The 16045-nt window shown below is 45.8% G+C and overlaps 1 protein-coding gene across 4 annotated transcripts in view; it reads left to right on the forward strand.

Moving 5' to 3' along the window:
* RRP8 (ribosomal RNA processing 8) overlaps window positions 1–16045 on the forward strand; it is a 45355-nt gene that overhangs the window by 827 nt on the left and 28483 nt on the right. The window contains exons 2-7 of one of the 4 annotated variants that reach the window (XM_046637939.1): window positions 635–1001; window positions 1494–1947; window positions 2038–2167; window positions 2348–2454; window positions 2539–2635; window positions 8940–9086. In XM_046637939.1, coding sequence (XP_046493895.1) covers window positions 635–1001; window positions 1494–1947; window positions 2038–2167; window positions 2348–2454; window positions 2539–2635; window positions 8940–9050 — 1266 coding nt within the window. In that variant the 3' untranslated portion in view covers window positions 9051–9086. Of the gene's footprint in view, window positions 1–634; window positions 1002–1493; window positions 1948–2037; window positions 2168–2347; window positions 2455–2538; window positions 2636–2864; window positions 3842–8939; window positions 10444–16045 lie in introns of those variants that run through there. The other 3 variants (XM_046637938.1, XM_046637937.1, XM_046637936.1) reach the window with 3 other exon arrangements.

Here is a 16045-nt window from a genome sequence, read left to right on the forward strand (position 1 = left end):
GCCTCCCAGACAACAGACCCTCTTCTTTAAGCTTTTGCAGATGTGAGGGCTGCTGTACTTCCTCAGGCTCTTTCTGCCCTTCAGTCAGCCCCCAACATGGCATCTGCCTGCTTTATTCTCTCCTCTTCATCCCCTCAACCCATTGTTGTAATTCAGGCCACTGGCCTTTCTGTCTGTAGCTTGTCGCCTTCATTTGTTCTCTACACTGCAGCTAGAGTCGTCTTAAATACACACGTGGGATCCTGTCACTCTTGTTTTCAGAAACCTCCCCACCTCTTATAGAAAGGTATCAGCTGGAGGCAAAAGCCTGAGATTGAGGGTTGGAACTCCTGCTCTCTGGCCTTGGTCCTGTTGCTTGTGGCCTTACCACATTCCTCTGGGGAACTCCATTACCCCATCTGTACATTGAAGAAAGTGGAGTGGGTGGTTTCTCTGCCCTCCAGCTTCCCAAAGATTGGGATGGTGACTTCAGAGTTCTTCAGGGTCTGGCAGGCTTCATGACAAGCTAGTTAAGTTGACTGGGAGTAATCCAGACCTCTACCAGCATCTGAATCAGGTCCCCATCTCTCCCTTCTTATTCTCTAGGCCCCATCCATTCTCTTTGCTCCTGCTCTCAGCCATTGTTTTCTTTCAGGGCTCCAAGCGCCGCCAGCTCTTGGCCACATTACGGGTCCTGGAGGCAGCATCTCTTCCCCAGCAGTCCCTTAGCCTGCCTGGCAGTGACTCTGAGGAGGAGGAGGTGGTGGAAAGGAAGAAGAAACGCCCGAAAAAGGCCTCATTTGCCAGTGTTTCTACTGAAATAGAGGAGAAAAGGAAGAAGAAACATCAAAAACAGGACCCACCTGGCAGTGACTCTGAGGAAAAGGAAGTAGAAAGGAAGAAGTGCTGCAAAGGGGCTCTTCTTGGCAGTGGTTCTGCTGAAGAAAAGAAAAGGAAGAGGAAATGCCAGAAACAGGCCCCTTCAAACGCTGCCCAGCACCTGGACAATGGTGACCAAACAGGTACTAGTAGATGTGTATATGTATGTGGGACAGGGAGGGGCACCAGCTGATCCTACATTTGACAGAGGTTACCTGCCACCCTTAAGTTTGGGGGTTAGGCAATAAGAAGTAGTTTCAGGGGCTGGTCCGGTGGCGCAGCGGTTAAGTTCACGTGTTCCTCTTCGGCAGCCCGAGGTTCTCCAGTTCAGATCCCAGGTATAGACATGGCACCACTTGGCAAACCATGCTGTGGCAGGTCTCTCACATATAAAGTAGAGGAAGATGGGCACGGATGTTAGCTCAGGGCCAGTCTTCCTTAGCAAAAAGAGGAGGATTGGTGGCAGACATTAGCTCAGGGCTAATCTTCCTCCAAAAAAAAAAAAAAAGAAGTAGTAGTTTCATCCAGGTCACGGTCTCTGTCTCAAGGACAAGGGTATGGCCAGGATGACTTGCCAAATCTCTGAATTAAGAGGATCTTGCCCCAAGTATGCCTTCCTGTCTTCCTCCTTGCAGGTCCCAAAGCTTGGAAGAGTAGTGGTGCAAATGGCCCACCTGAGCCAAGCCCTGGGACCACTTCCCCTGAAGCCCCCCATACCTTGAGTCGCAAGCAGTGGCGGAACCGGCAGAAGAACAAGCGTAGACACAAAAACAAGTTTCGGCCACCTCAGCCCCCAGACCAGGCTCCAGCCACAGCCCCCGCGGAGGAGACAGAGGTGCCTCCTGCCCCCAGTCCAGACAACCGTGAGGCTCGGGCGGGGGCTCTGCGAGCCCGTATGGCGCAGCGGCTGGATGGTGCCCGATTTCGCTACCTCAATGAACAACTGTACTCAGGGCCCAGCAGTGCTGCACAACGCCTTTTCCAGGAAGACCCTGAGGCCTTTATCCTCTACCACCGCGGCTTCCAAAACCAAGTCAAGAAGTGGCCGCTGCAGCCTGTAGACCGCATTGCCAGGGATCTTCGCCAGCGGTGAATGGGGGTTGGGCACTGTGAGAAGTGATGGGGGTCAGTCATGGGCTCAGACTAGACCAGTGAATTATCCCTCCGCTCCATTCCCAGGCCTGCCTCCCTGGTGGTAGCTGACTTCGGCTGTGGGGACTGCCGCCTGGCTTCAAGTATCCGGAACCCTGTACACTGCTTTGACTTGGCCTCTCTGGACCCCAGAGTCACTGTGTGTGACATGGCCCAGGTAAACTCTTCTATCCCTCTATGTACCTGGCCTGTGCTCTAGGCTCAACTTCCGTGTGCTAATCTCTAACATTCCCTCCTTCCTCCCTCCCTATGCCCTCATTCTAGTGTCCAACCCTACCGCTCAGTGCTTTCTCTTCCCCATATTGCGTGCTTTATACAACACTCCCACCCTGCACAGGTGCCTCTGGAGGATGAGTCTGTAGATGTGGCTGTGTTCTGCCTTTCACTGATGGGAACCAACATCAGAGACTTCCTAGAGGAGGCAAATCGAGTGCTGAAGCCAGGGTAGGAGCCCCCAGGACACAGATGTGTGTATATGTGCTCATGTGTGTGTCTGTGCATGTGTATAGAACTTTCCATCCTTTTCAGGGGTTTCCTGAAAGTGGCTGAGGTCAGCAGCCGCTTTGAAGATGTTCGGACGTTTCTGGGGGCTGTGACCAAACTAGGCTTCAAGGTCATCTCCAAGGTGAGGGTCACAAGAAGTCTATCCCTGTTTTTGTCTCATGGGTGGTCCTTTTCAGGGTAATGGTATTCAGGAAGGAGGCCATAGGCACAGACACAGACCTTTACTCCTTGAAGGCATGACTCATGGGAGAGCCCTGGGAAGCTTTCTGAGCAGCGGCAGGACATGGACAGAGGTGTTCTGAGGAGCTGGGGTGAGGATTTGGAGCTCACTGGATCTTTTCTGCCCCTAGGACCTGACCAATAGCCACTTCTTCTTGTTTGACTTTCAAAAGACTGGGCCCCCTCGGGTGGGGCCCAAGACTCAACTCTCAGGCCTGAAGCTTCAGCCGTGTCTCTACAAGCGCAGGTGACCTCTGGAGCCCCCTTGGAAGGGGAAGCAAGTCTCGAACTCCAGGCTCAGAACCCTGAAGACTGTACCCAGCCAGGCTGTGACCCAGGACCTGGTACCACCTTTCCTCCATCCCCAGAGCAAAATGTGATGAAAACTCTGGCTCAGCCCGGCTCTGATGAAGGCTTCTTGGTGGCAAGAAGCATAAAGTCTCCAGGCTAGCTAAAGAATAAGGAGTTTATTTTGAGAACATGGGGGTATCTGGGGATTATGGGTTCCCTGGTGTCATGGAAACTAGATGGTTAGGAATTCAAGGCATCTCTTAGGAGCCACTTAGGCTTTCTGACCTGGCATCTCCACTCTCCTCTGATCTTCTGTCTGTAGACCAGTTCCTTCTGCTCACATGTAGCTCCTGCTCCTTCGACTTGAGTCTGCTCAGGCCTTCAAGGCCTCAGACCGGCAAGTGTTGCTTCTTGGCTCTGACTCACCCCGTAGCCCACCAACATCCTGGCTCAACACATCAGTCTGGGCTTGTGGGTCAAGACTATTTGGTTGTCCCTATACGAAGTACCTCTATCCCCTCTCTCCTCATTTGCATCTTTGGAACCATATGGCCCAAATGACTCCCAGCACCTATTGCCCTGTGGGTCCCTGGTGTGTGTCTGGCTGAGAGCACGGATTTTGGAATCAGGTAGGCCTGGGTTCAAATCCTCGCCTGCTAGTTATTGCTGAGAGTCATTTAATCTTTGAATATCATATTCCTCATTTGGAAAATGGTACGATTCCCGTTTCATGGGATTGTTATGTGGGTTAACTGAGGAAATCTATAGCCAGAGCCTGGTACATAGGAGGTGCTCAATAAACTGTACCTATGGCTATTGTGTGTTGTAAGCCTTATTGTTCTCTAAAGACCTTACCTAGGCAGGGTTGGAGGTTGGAGGGTAAAGACTGGATTTGTTGACTAAGGAAGACTCTGGGAGAGCTCAATATAGGCCTTTCAGCTGGCTCACTTCATGGGATAGTTAGAGATTCTTGATAGATTCTGCGCTGTCCTTGGAGGGGGCTGGTGAGGGAACTGGGTCTCTTCATTAATAACAACTGGTCAGTGCCATGTTGGGGCGAGGAACTGGGCTGTTCATAGGCAGAAGGGTCTGTCTGGTTTCTGCCTTGCAGTGTGCCCAGATCAGCATGTCCTGGGAAAGCTGTGGGCAGGGAAGGCTGGGAGAAGACGAGCTGGGATGATAGATCCTTGGCCTCTCCCAGAAGACATCTCCCATGGGCCTAAGTATAATGCTGCCTCTTTTACCTATTTCCAAGAACAAGAACTGAGAGTGACTGCTGAGACACAGGTTCAAGGGCTCTCAGCCAGGTGGATGCCTCCAGAAGCAGGTGGAGGTTTTGAGGCGGGCTATGGGCCAAGGTGTGTTTGAGGCTGGGCTGTGAACCATTCAGCAGACCCTGTGTAGTACCTTTGCTTATGCTCATCTCTCTGCTGAACAGCCCTCTGACTAGCAGAGTTTACGCCTTCTTCCAAACAGTCTGGTTGTTTCCTTCTCCACCACTCCCAAAGCAGAATTAATTTCTTCATCTGCACTCTCAAAGCACGACATGAAGAGTGCACCTTCAGCATCGACATACTGCATTGTGATTGCTTTATGCATTAGGCTGCAGTCTTCTCAAGGCATTTTTATCTTTATAGATACAGTTGGGGCCACAAGATGAGGCATTATGGACTAGTGATGATGGAAGACTTCAGCAGACGGGAGAACTTCAGTAGGTGGAACTGATGGGATGTTGAGGGTTAGTGAGAGAAAGGAATCTGAAGTAAGTCTCTGGTTTCTGGCTTGAGCAACTGATTGGGCTATTGATGCCATTCAGAATACTGGGTTTTAGCTACCTGTTAGATGTTCATTTGGAAGTGGGACATTAACGTCTCAGGAGAGATCTTTGCTAGGGATTTGGGAATTGGCAGCCTAGAGGTGGTAATTTAAGTCATAGGAATAGATGAGATACTCTGAGCAAGATAATGAGAAGAGAAAATGGCTCTGAATAGAACTCTGAGGGGCATTTAATGGATGGGTAAAGGAAAATAAGCCAGTAAAGGTGATAAGATGAGACGGTTGGGCCAGAGATGGAGGAGTAAAACGAGGAGACTGGGCTTTTTAATATGGAAGGAATGGGGAGGTTGTCAGCTGTCAGATGCTGTGGAAAGGTCTATTAAGATGAGAGACAAGTTAGATTGCAGTGGGGTGAAGATTGCTGAAAATGTTGAAGGCCTTTTTGAATTTATAGTGGTATTATGCATTGATTTATAGTTATGCCAGTCAGACTGATAGTGTGGTTGTCTCTGCCTAGTCAGGAATCTAGGGGATCTGTGGGAAAAGTGAGTAGTAAGGGGTCGGCCAGTGTCAGAACCTTGCCACGCAACTGAAATGAAAGGAAAGCCAGCAAAGGAGTTTCAGACCATTTGCAAGTAAGTGATTGCTGTGCTGGACCATGGGATTTTGTAGAGAGAAGACAGGAGTAGTTTGTTGCACTGGGAGTAATTGAACACATGCCCTGGGAGGATGGGAGACTGTAGTCAGAAATTGGGGTGTTTGAATTATTAATATCAGAAGCAGAGCAGCTCCCAGCAATGGGAAAATATAGAATGTAGCTACAGGAGTGAGTATCTGGGAGGCATGCAAGGGAGGTTGCCTGTAGATTGGTTAATGGACTCAGGCTCAGGTATTGTAGGGAGGGGTTGTCTGCATGGACTTTGAAGTTCTCCAGGATGATGGTAGAAGTTGGCATGAAACGGGCCAGCTTCTCGAGGGAGGAGGAGGATCCAGGCGAGAAGCAGACAAAAGGAAGGAGAGGCTGGATGGCACGAATTTCAAAAGTGCAGAGGGTTCACATAGCCTATTAGAGAGACTTTCATTTTGGGGGTGATGTGAGGCTGGTGAGTTGAGCTAGCTGCCAGGCAGCCAAGATAAAATACCGTGACAGTCGTTTCCAGCTCGTTGGGGAGATGACTGTTGTGGCAGCTCCATGGAGCCGGAGCTCCCTGGGATAATGAGGAGACAAGCCACTAAGTCTGAGGAATGTGTTGGAGTAGCAGGACATCTCACTGCAGAACACAGATCACCTTTATAGCTCCGTATCTGTGTACAAATTCCCAAATGGTATTTGTAATCCTAGATCTTCGTTAATTTTCCCTATTTTCTCATCACACTCAGCAGGCCAGCTGGGGTTGCCTTCCTCTCTTTTGCTTCTTCCATTATGTATAATTTGGATTTTTCCTTTGCCTATTCTACCTCCAGCCACCTGAGTAAATAACTCTTTGGGTCTGACTGAAGCCCTGGGCTCCCTCTAACTCAGCCCAGCCCCCATTAGTGCCTCCTTCAGTCACTCTGATTCTGAAAGCAGGACTCTCCTGAGCCTGCTCTGGGTCCTCCCTGCTCCATCGTCAGCTTCAGGACAAGCTCTTGTTCAAGTCCATGTCTGGGCTTCAGTGTCTAATGTTGAGAGCCTGGACTGACGGAGAACAATATGTTTCCTTAAGAAATAACAATATGCCAACTGTCTAAGGAAAAAGGAGACCAGTTTAAGGAGCAGTTTGAGAACAGATTGAAAGAGTGGCATGAATAATAAGAGGTAAAAGGGAGTGGGAGGAGTTGCTGGACTGTGAAAGGCAGTAGTTGTCAGACTTGAGTCATTAGGATAACCTGGAAGGCTTGTTACACTGCAGATTGCTAAGCATTCCCCCGGTTTCTGATTCAGAAGGTCAGGATAGAGTTTGAGTAGTTCTTTCCTGGTCGCTTTGATTTTTCCCAGTTAAGCAGGAGGCAGACTTATGGGTTGAGAGTTAGAATGGGGGAGAAGGGGCTGGAGTTTTGAGATGAGACTATTGTGACTGTTGTTTCTAAGAGAGTAAGAGAGGGAATGAATGAATTAAGGAAATATGGTATCGATTGCTGGTAGTATTAATAGCACACTTAAGGTTCTAGGTCAGAAAGAGGAAGGATGGGAGGAGACCGGTGCAAGACGGCTTTGTAGAGAGCTTGTTATTGTGAGATGGAGTACAGCTGGCCTGCCAGAACCCACCCCCTCCTTTCGGGGTCTGTTTTCTGCCCTCTTACCTCAAGTCTAACTGGAGACTCCACTGGGACCATTCAGGAAGCTTGAGGGATTTTTTCCTACAGTGAAGGACTGATGAGCCTGGAGTCTAACTCCTGCACTGGAAATGCAGACGGCAAGCAGAGGCCCACTAACTGTTTCGATGGTGGAGCCAGGGGAGTGCTGCTGCTTTTGCATTGGCTTGCATTTCCAGAATTTGCTGTGGCAAGTGATGCATGGGTGTATCCTTTGCACCTTGCGGGAGAGAGGGAAGTATAGGGTGGTCTTGGGTCCTGTCCAAAAGGACCATTTGAAGAAGCAAGGAGACCTCAGCACAAAGAAGCTAGGAGTGGGCTGAGCCCATGTGGGCTGAGGAGGGAATTGCAGGAGACCACCCAGAATAGAGCTGCATCCACTGGGGTCAAAGGGACAGCAGGGGTGCCCCCTTTAAATATCTGCCAGGTCCATAGTGTTACCAAATCAGAAGTGGATTCGCCTCTTGGCAGAGTTAAAATCAGACTCTCGACCAGAAGTAGTTGTCACACAAAGTGGAACTTATTTGCAGCAATAGGAAACCACGGGGAATCATTTCCAAAGCCCGGGCTGACCCTGAACAAAGGGAAGCAGGGACCTTTTATTTCGGATGGGAAATGAATATTCAGAAAGAAGAGGTGGGTATTCGCTTGTGCAGGCTCCGTTGGAAAACATGCTTCCCACATCTGGGTCTGGTTCAGCATACTTGGTGATTGTATCTCTTAAAGGTTAAATGCTTCCGAACCCACCCTTGAGTTCCTCGGGGCAATTAATCAGTGACAATAGAGCACAGAACCACCCAGCTCAAGCAAGAACTGTTTTATCCCCTCTGCAGCTGGGCCCAGAGCAATCAGCAGCTCTTAGGTAGAGAGGAGGTAGGAAGAGCAGAGAGCATCCAAATCTTTCCTCCCTTCCCCAGTACAGGCTCCTTGACTTAAGTGGGGCAGAACTGGGGCGGGGGGAGGCGGTGGAAAAAAAGAGTTAAACCTACAACAGGTGCAGATTATTTATTGTTACATAGGATTGAACATTCTAATTACTTGAGATTGTGTTTGTGTCTTAAACTGACCATAGACTGTCTGTTAACTGAGATCAAGCTGAGAAGTCACAGCCTTGCTGCAGCTTTTCTGGGCAGCAGGGGAAGAGTACCCCCAAATGAACAAGTCTGGAGGGGTAATAAGCGACAAGAATGAAGTTGGATTTGGATAGCAGTCTGTGCCTCCTGCTTGTTCAGCATCTCTTGTAGAGGTTGTTGCCTCTGCAGTTCCTGGTGTGCTTTTGCTCCTGTAGCACAGTCCTAAGGGAACGCAGTTCCAAAAGAAACAACATGATCTTGGCAGAGACACAGCTCAGCTCCAAACACTCAACCATTTGCGTAATTGCACAAAGCCCTTTACAGCTTTTCACAGGCAGAGACTCGTAATTAGAACTTTTTATCGCCGGGGCGTCCTCCTTCCTAGGTGACTCGTCAGACTGGCCACCTGGTTCTAGGATCTTCAACTACTGTAGTAACCCCCTTACTGGTCTCATTGCTTCCACTCCTGCCCCCAAAGCAATTTATTTTCCAGGCAGCCAAGTGATACTTTTAAAATGTAAATCAGATGTGTCACTCTGCTGAAAAGCCTTCACTGGATTCTCACTGCTCTGAGAACAAAAGACAAACTCCTTCCCAGGCCTGCCTCTCCAGCTGCATCTTAACCCACTCCTTCCTCACCAAACTCCAGCCATGCAGGCTTGCTTTTCATTCCCTGAGCATCCCAAGCTGGTTCTATTTCTGGGTCTTCATACAGGCTGCTCCATCTTCCTAGAATGCTCTTTCCCTGATGAACTCATTTTCATCTTCCAGATCTTCACACCAACATCACCTTTCTTCTATGGAAGAAACTGGCTAAATCCTCACCAAAATGTCCTTTTCCTGGACAGATACTTAAGCTGCATTTCCGAGCTTCTTGCATGAAGGCGGGGCTGTGTGAGCAGTCCTCGCCAGTGAAAAGTAAGTAGAAGTAGATGAGCCTTCTCCACATTCTCCCACCACCTCCTCTGCCTTCCAGGGTGACCTTGAGGCACATGTTTTGAAAATGATGGAGTCAAAGCATAGAAGTCTGGATATCTGAGTCACTGCTTAGAGGAAAGGTGGTTGGCCGAGAACATGCACGTGGGACTTTGAACAAGGAGTAAACCTCTGTTGCATTAGTTTAGTGAGCTTTGGGAATGTTATGGCAGTTGGCTTTATATACTGTGGCTAATTAACCTATCTTCTCTGGGCATCCTGTCCAGCTTACTCTTGATCACAAAACTGTTTTTGTCTTCTTCAGGGTGCTTCAGACATTTAATTACCTTACCAGATGCCAGTCAACATTTCCCACCTGTCCTATGAATTTGAATATTAGGAAAAAAATGCTCACATGAGGAAGTTGAGATACTCATTTTATCAGTTACATTTTGATTGTGATAAAAAAAACTCCCACTAAAGACGTCTTAAACAAATTAGATTTTTCTTCTAATATAAGTAGAAACAGCTTGGGATGCTCAAGTGGCTGTTGGCACGAGTTCAGGACCTCGAGGATCTTAGCGATAAGGTCTCTGATTCTCTTGGTCTCTTGATTCTCATGGTCCCACGATGATGTGTTCTTGATTGAGCAGGGACACCCTACTTAGTGTTACACTTCTTGGCTGTCTTGCTGAGTGCCCCAGCCCCTATCCTTTTGGCCTTACTCTGAAGGTCCTTCTACGTTGTTAATGCTCTTGTGTAAATATGTCCCATTATTCCCTACAGCATGGCTGAGGCCAATCTAAAATAGTAACATTTTAAATATACTTGTCTCCCCCACCCCTTCCCACATCTCAGAGGCCTGTCAGCAGCTCATCCAGTTCAAAGCTGCTCTCTCTCCAGCTCAGTGCCAGGGAACATGGTCTGTTTCTTTCACTCATTCTTCACCTTCTCTGTCACTTCTAAGATCGGGATGGGGGAGGGCATATTAAAGGCAAAAAGACCAAACTTCTGTTTAGTTTGGCTCCATCAGTGTGCTCTGCAAAGACAGGCACTTAAATGTTGGTTCTGGTGTGGGATATTGGGGTTCCTTGGACCTCCCCCCTGCCCCATGGGGACTTGTGTACTCACTGGCTTTGGTTCCCTCCTTATGATACTCAGCCCACACTTCCCCTCAGCTCCTCAGCTCCTGACCCTGATGGTGTATGCACAGCCTCATAGTGCTAAAGTCCCTCACCCTGGCAGGCACCCCTCCTGGGAGAGGGCCCAACAAACACCTCAAGACTGGTTACCTTGCCTAACAGAATTAGAAAAAGAAGAACAAAGCCCAAAGTCAGTAGAAAGAAGGAAATAAGAAAAATTAGGGCAGAAATAAGTGAAATTGGAACAAAAAAGACAGTAGGAAGGATCAATGAAACTAAGAGCTGGTTCTTTGAGAAGATAAACAAAATTGATAAACCCTTAGCCAGGCTCACTAAAAGAAAAGGAAGGTTCAAATAAAATTAGAGGGGCTGTCCCCGTGGCCGAGTGGTTAAGTTCGCAAGCTCTGCTGCAGGCGGCCCAGTGTTTCGTTGGTTCGAATCCTGGGCGCGGACATGGCACTGCTCATCAAACCATGCTGAGGCAGCGTCCCACATGCCACAACTAGAAGGACCCACAACAAATATACAACTATGTACCGGGGGGCTTTGGGGAGAAAAAGGAAAAAATAAAAAAAACCTTTAAAAAAAATAAAAATAAAATTAGAAATGAAGGAGGAGAGATTACAATGGATACCACAGAAATATGAAAGATTATAAGAGAATACAGTGAAAAACTATATGCCAAAAAATTACAATCTAGAAGAAAAGGATAAATTCTTAGACTCTTACAACCTCCCAAAACTGAATCAAGAAGAAATAGGGAATCTGAATAGACCAGTCACAAGTAAAGAGATTGAAACAGTCATCAAAAACCTCCCCAAAACTAAAAGACTGGTTACCTTGCACGGAGCCCACAGAAAACTTATGCGTATTTGTCCTGCCAAACAGTGGAAGTGCAACCCAGCCAGCTGCTGACTCCTCTCCCCTTGCCCTGCCCCAGCTGGCCTGACTCTGACTCCCCCATGTGAAAATAAAACGCTAGTTTCTATATTCATATGGCTCCAAACCCTCATAAGTGATTCAGGTAACTTCTCCCAAGAAGCTTCTGCCCCAGGTTCCACCTCAGTGGCCATATGGAGATGGGCCTATAAGTGCCTGAGTGTAGCAAGCCTGTAGCTAGAGAATGTAATGCTGAATGAATGTAGTGTCTCTCCCTCTCATGGGAACACAAAATGACTGGTTCTGTTGGAGCCCTCCTCACTTGATTTAGGATGGAGGGAATGGCACTGCCACTTTGCCTTTCAGGGAAGAGAAGTTCTCTTTATTCCTAAAAATTCCTGGGGCTGGCCCCATGGCCTAGTGGTTAAGGTTAGCGCACTCTGCTTCAGCGGCCTGGGTTCAGTTCCTGGGTGCAGATCTACACCTCTCATCAGCAGCCATGCTGTGGCAGTGACTCACATACAAAAGAGGAAGCGTGGCATGGATGTTAGTTAGCTCAGGGTGAATCTTCCTCACCAAAAACAAAAAAGAAAGAAAAGAAAGAAAAAATTCCCATCAATGAATCTTATTTCTAACTTCTTATACAATAGAAAGTCTGGTGGTCTCTGGTCAGCTTTACTGTCTTAGAGTAAATGCTATGTGGATATATCCCACACCCTTGTTTAGAATGTGTTAGTACCTATTAGCTCTTGTCTTCAGTTTGGGTGTATTCTCCAAAGATCTTAGACAACTGAAAAACTCATTTAATGTCTTCTTACATAGGCAAGTCTTCTTGTAAACTGTGAATTGTTCTTTTGTGTGTGTGTGCTTTGTTTATATAAAGTATTGTTGGCAAATCTTGTCTTACTTCTTACCTTTTTTCCCTCCCTCAACTGTTTTTAATATCCATCTGTGTATCATTTAGGGCCCAGTCAGGAAAATAGAAACCACGCTACTTATAATTAAGTAGAGGGCATTTAATACAGAGAATTGGTTACAAGTGTTGGAATGCTGACAGTCAAAAAGAAGATGCTGATGTAATTAAACAATTAGTAACTGGAGAAATCACATAACATCGCAAGGCCTGGGACAACAAAAGGGAAGAAGGGATGTGTTTACCAGAAACCAGGAGCTCAGAGAAGGGTTCCCTTTTGACTGATACTCAGACTTTTGTTAGGGAAGCTCCCTCCACGTACCTGGCGCTTGGACCTCTGAGGAAGGATTTGGCCTGAGGGTAGGAGAGCAAGGTCTGACTGGTCTCTGACTGCCAAGGGGGTAGCTAATCTGCTCATATCTGAGAAGTGTAGCAAAGCTGCTGCTGAGTGCGAAGAAGCTGGTAGCAACTGTCTGCGCTGAAGTAATACGAGAACAACGTGGAAGACAGGAGTGAAGACCCTCCTCTATCTTTCACTTTCAGTTTCCCTTTATGGCATCCCTTTGGCAGAACCTAACAGGGAACCACCTGGCAGTGGATTCTGAGAAATAAATTTGTAGAGTCCCAGCTGCAGCAACACAACTCGAGAGTGTGTGTAGTTGTGGGGGGGTCGGCGTTGGAGGGGGAGGTTGTTTTGTGGAGGGAGATATGAAGAATCTCAGAGCCAAAAGAAGATAGTCAAATAACCAGTATAGCCCATGTAGCTGCTCATACATGTAGTTTGTTGCCTTCTGCTGTGGAATATTCCATAGTATGCAACCACTATGGTAAACTTACCCATTCACCTGGTTGCCTCAAATTCTTTGCTATCTGGAGAAATTAAAATTCTCGCAGCTAGCATTCTGAGTACAATAAATTCCACCAATTAGTTGCACTCCTTTGAGATTTGGAGGGTAAGGGTCATCTTCCTGCTGCTTGGCTCTTGCTGCTGGAAAGCAAGTTTATGTAGATGTTGAGCTTCCTGCAGTGGCATTCCCATGGAGGCCAAGGACAAAATAAGGATGCCTACTGTGATGGCTGAAGTCCAACATAGGACTGGAGGTTCAGTAGGTAAAATTAGTCTACTCTGTAACAGTACAAGTTTGGCTGTAATAAACTGTGGTTAAGAAGAAAACTTATTGGAAGGATATCAATAAGTAACAGAACTAATGGGAAGTCCAGGGAGAGAGACTTAGAGAACAGACAGGAACCAAGGGAGGATGGACAGCTGCAAAAACTAAGGTCACACTTTAGACTCAGTCTGGTTAGGATGGCACTGCTGGCACCACTGCTGCTGGACCTTTCTTTCACTCTTGTTGGTACACAGATTGATGCTGAGGCTTGAATTAATCCTCCTCTAAGTTCATGGCACTATATTAGGATTGGTCCATGAAAGGTCCCTCCTGTTCTGTTATTTTGTTTCCTTTATTCCTGATTCGCACTTCTGTTCCTCTTGTACCCCCACAGTGTGTTTGTTCTGTGTCCCTAGACACAGATGTATCTTTGGCAAAGTATATGGTGGTTTTGGTAAATGTATGTTGTGGCACAGACTTGCCAGCTGTTCCTCACACCCATTTTCTTCTTCCTGGAAAATCGGCTGGACTCTGTTTGCCAGCTTCCCTTATACTTAAGTGTGGCCATGTGATTGCATCTGCCAGCTCGAGGGTAGTGGAACCACTGAGTGCTGCTTCCAGACTTGGGTCCTTAAATTTTCCTATGCATAGTCCTGCATGTTACTTCCACTTTGGCCAACTTGATGCATTTGAGCATATGACCTTGAAAGCTACCCCCTGAAGATGATGGAGCCAAAAGATGGAAGGAGCCTGAACCTCACTTAGAGAAGAGCCTCCCACCAATTAGGAACATATGAAGTCTGCTTCTTATGAGTGAGAAATAAATTTCTATCTTTTTGAGCCACTATATACTCGGTTTGTTGTTACAGTAACTACTAATCTTTTTTTTAAAATCCCTTTTAATTGAACATATCAGAAAAGTAAACAAAACACACACCCATACAGAAAAGAAAACAAAAATGTTCAGCCCAGTGGTTTATCACAAGGCCAATAGCCACATAACCACTATCTAGATTAAGAAACAGAATGTTGTCAACACCCCAAAACCTCTTTTATGTCACCTCCCAAACATTAGCAACTTTCTTCTCTCAACTCTACAAAGTTACCACTATTTTGACTTTCATGACATTACTTTTCTTGCTTTTCTTTATAGTCTTAGTAGTTAAGCTTCCCAACCTTATAAATAGTGTGTATTCCTTGTATCTGGCTTCTTTCACTCAACATTAGGTTGATGGGGTTATGGGATAGCTGAGTACAGCTAAATTTTGTTCATTTTTATTACTGTAGAAATAACCCATTCTGTGGAGAAACCACAATTTATTTATTGATTCAACTGTTGATGTATATTTGAGTTGTATATCAGTCAGAATGGACTGGGTCATGCTGCAGGAAATAAAACCCCAAAATATTAATGGCTTAACCCCACAAAACATAATTTTTTACTATTGCTGGGTTGGCAGGGACTCTGCTGGTAATCACTCAGGGACCCAAGCTAATTAGACTCCATTGCAATACATGCTTCCATAATCACTAGGCAAGAAGAGAGAACAAGGCACGTCACTCCATGGCACCAAAACCTTCAGCCCAGAAGTGACACATTCCCTTTTTGCCCCTCTGTAATTGGCCAAAACAAGTCTCATTGCCCTGTATAACTCCAGAGATGCTAAAAAAGTACACTCCTACCTTGTACCCAGAAGGAAGAGAAACAGAATGTTTGTGAACTGCCTAATGACCACTTTGTGGTTCCTACAAATAATGCCACTTTGAACAGTCTTGCAAATACCTCTTGTGCATGTGCACACATTTCTGTTGGGAGTATAACTAGGAGTAGAATTGTTTGGTTGTAAAGCATGTGTGTCCTCAACTTTAGTAGATAATGCCAGATTGTTTCTGAGTTTTTCAATTTATCCTCCCTTCAGCAGGAGTATGAGTTCACTTAATCCATGTAAGAATTCACTTTATTCCATAACTTTGCCGTCTTGTGGCATTTCCCCCCAATTCTGGTGTATGTGTAATGTTATGTCATTTTGTTTTCCTTTGCATTTCCTGATTACTAATGGGACTGACCTTTTCATATGTCTACTGGCTATTTGAAAATCTTCTATAAATTGCTTGTTCAAGTCTCTTGATCATTTTTTCTATTGGGTTGTTATTTTCTTGTTGATTTTTGGAGTTCTTTATATATATACTGTATATAAGCCCTTTTGCTTATATGTGTGCATGTATCTTCTCCCATTCTCTGGTTTGCCTTTTCACTCTCTTAATGGGTGTTTATTGATGAAGAGAAATTCTTAATTTTAATGTAGTGTAGTTTATCAGTAATTTCTTTATGGTTAGTGCTATTTGTGCCCATTTAAGGAGTCATTCCTACTCCAAAATGATGAAGATATTCTACTAAATTATCTTCTGAAAGTCTTACTATTTTGCCTTTCTTGATTAATTCTATAATCCATATACAGCTGATTTTCACAAGTGGTTAGAATAGGAGCCAAGTTTAATTTTTTTTTTCTGTCTAGACATCCAATTAATCCAAAACTATTCATTGAAAAAAAATTTTTCAAAAAAACTTTTTTTTCTGTAAACAATAGGGTATTCCTTTAAAAAATATTAAATGGAAGAACATTTAGTGATATGGAAAAGCATTACCATTAGGTGGAGAAAACAGGTTATATACATGACTGCATATGTAATTTATATGTATATCTACCTATAATAAACATACCTATGTGAGAGACTGAAAAAAACAAAATTTTCCCTTTGCTATGCAATGCCATCCCTCCATATTTTTCTATATATGTGTAGTTCTGTTTCTGGGCATCCTAATCCATTCCTTGGTCTGTACATCTATATTTGTACCAATACCTCACTGTTTTAATTACAATAGCTTTCTATAAAGTACAATAGCTTTCTATAAGT

Source organism: Equus quagga, chromosome 14 (genome assembly GCF_021613505.1).
Source record: "Equus quagga isolate Etosha38 chromosome 14, UCLA_HA_Equagga_1.0, whole genome shotgun sequence".
Classification (NCBI taxonomy): domain Eukaryota; kingdom Metazoa; phylum Chordata; class Mammalia; order Perissodactyla; family Equidae; genus Equus; species Equus quagga.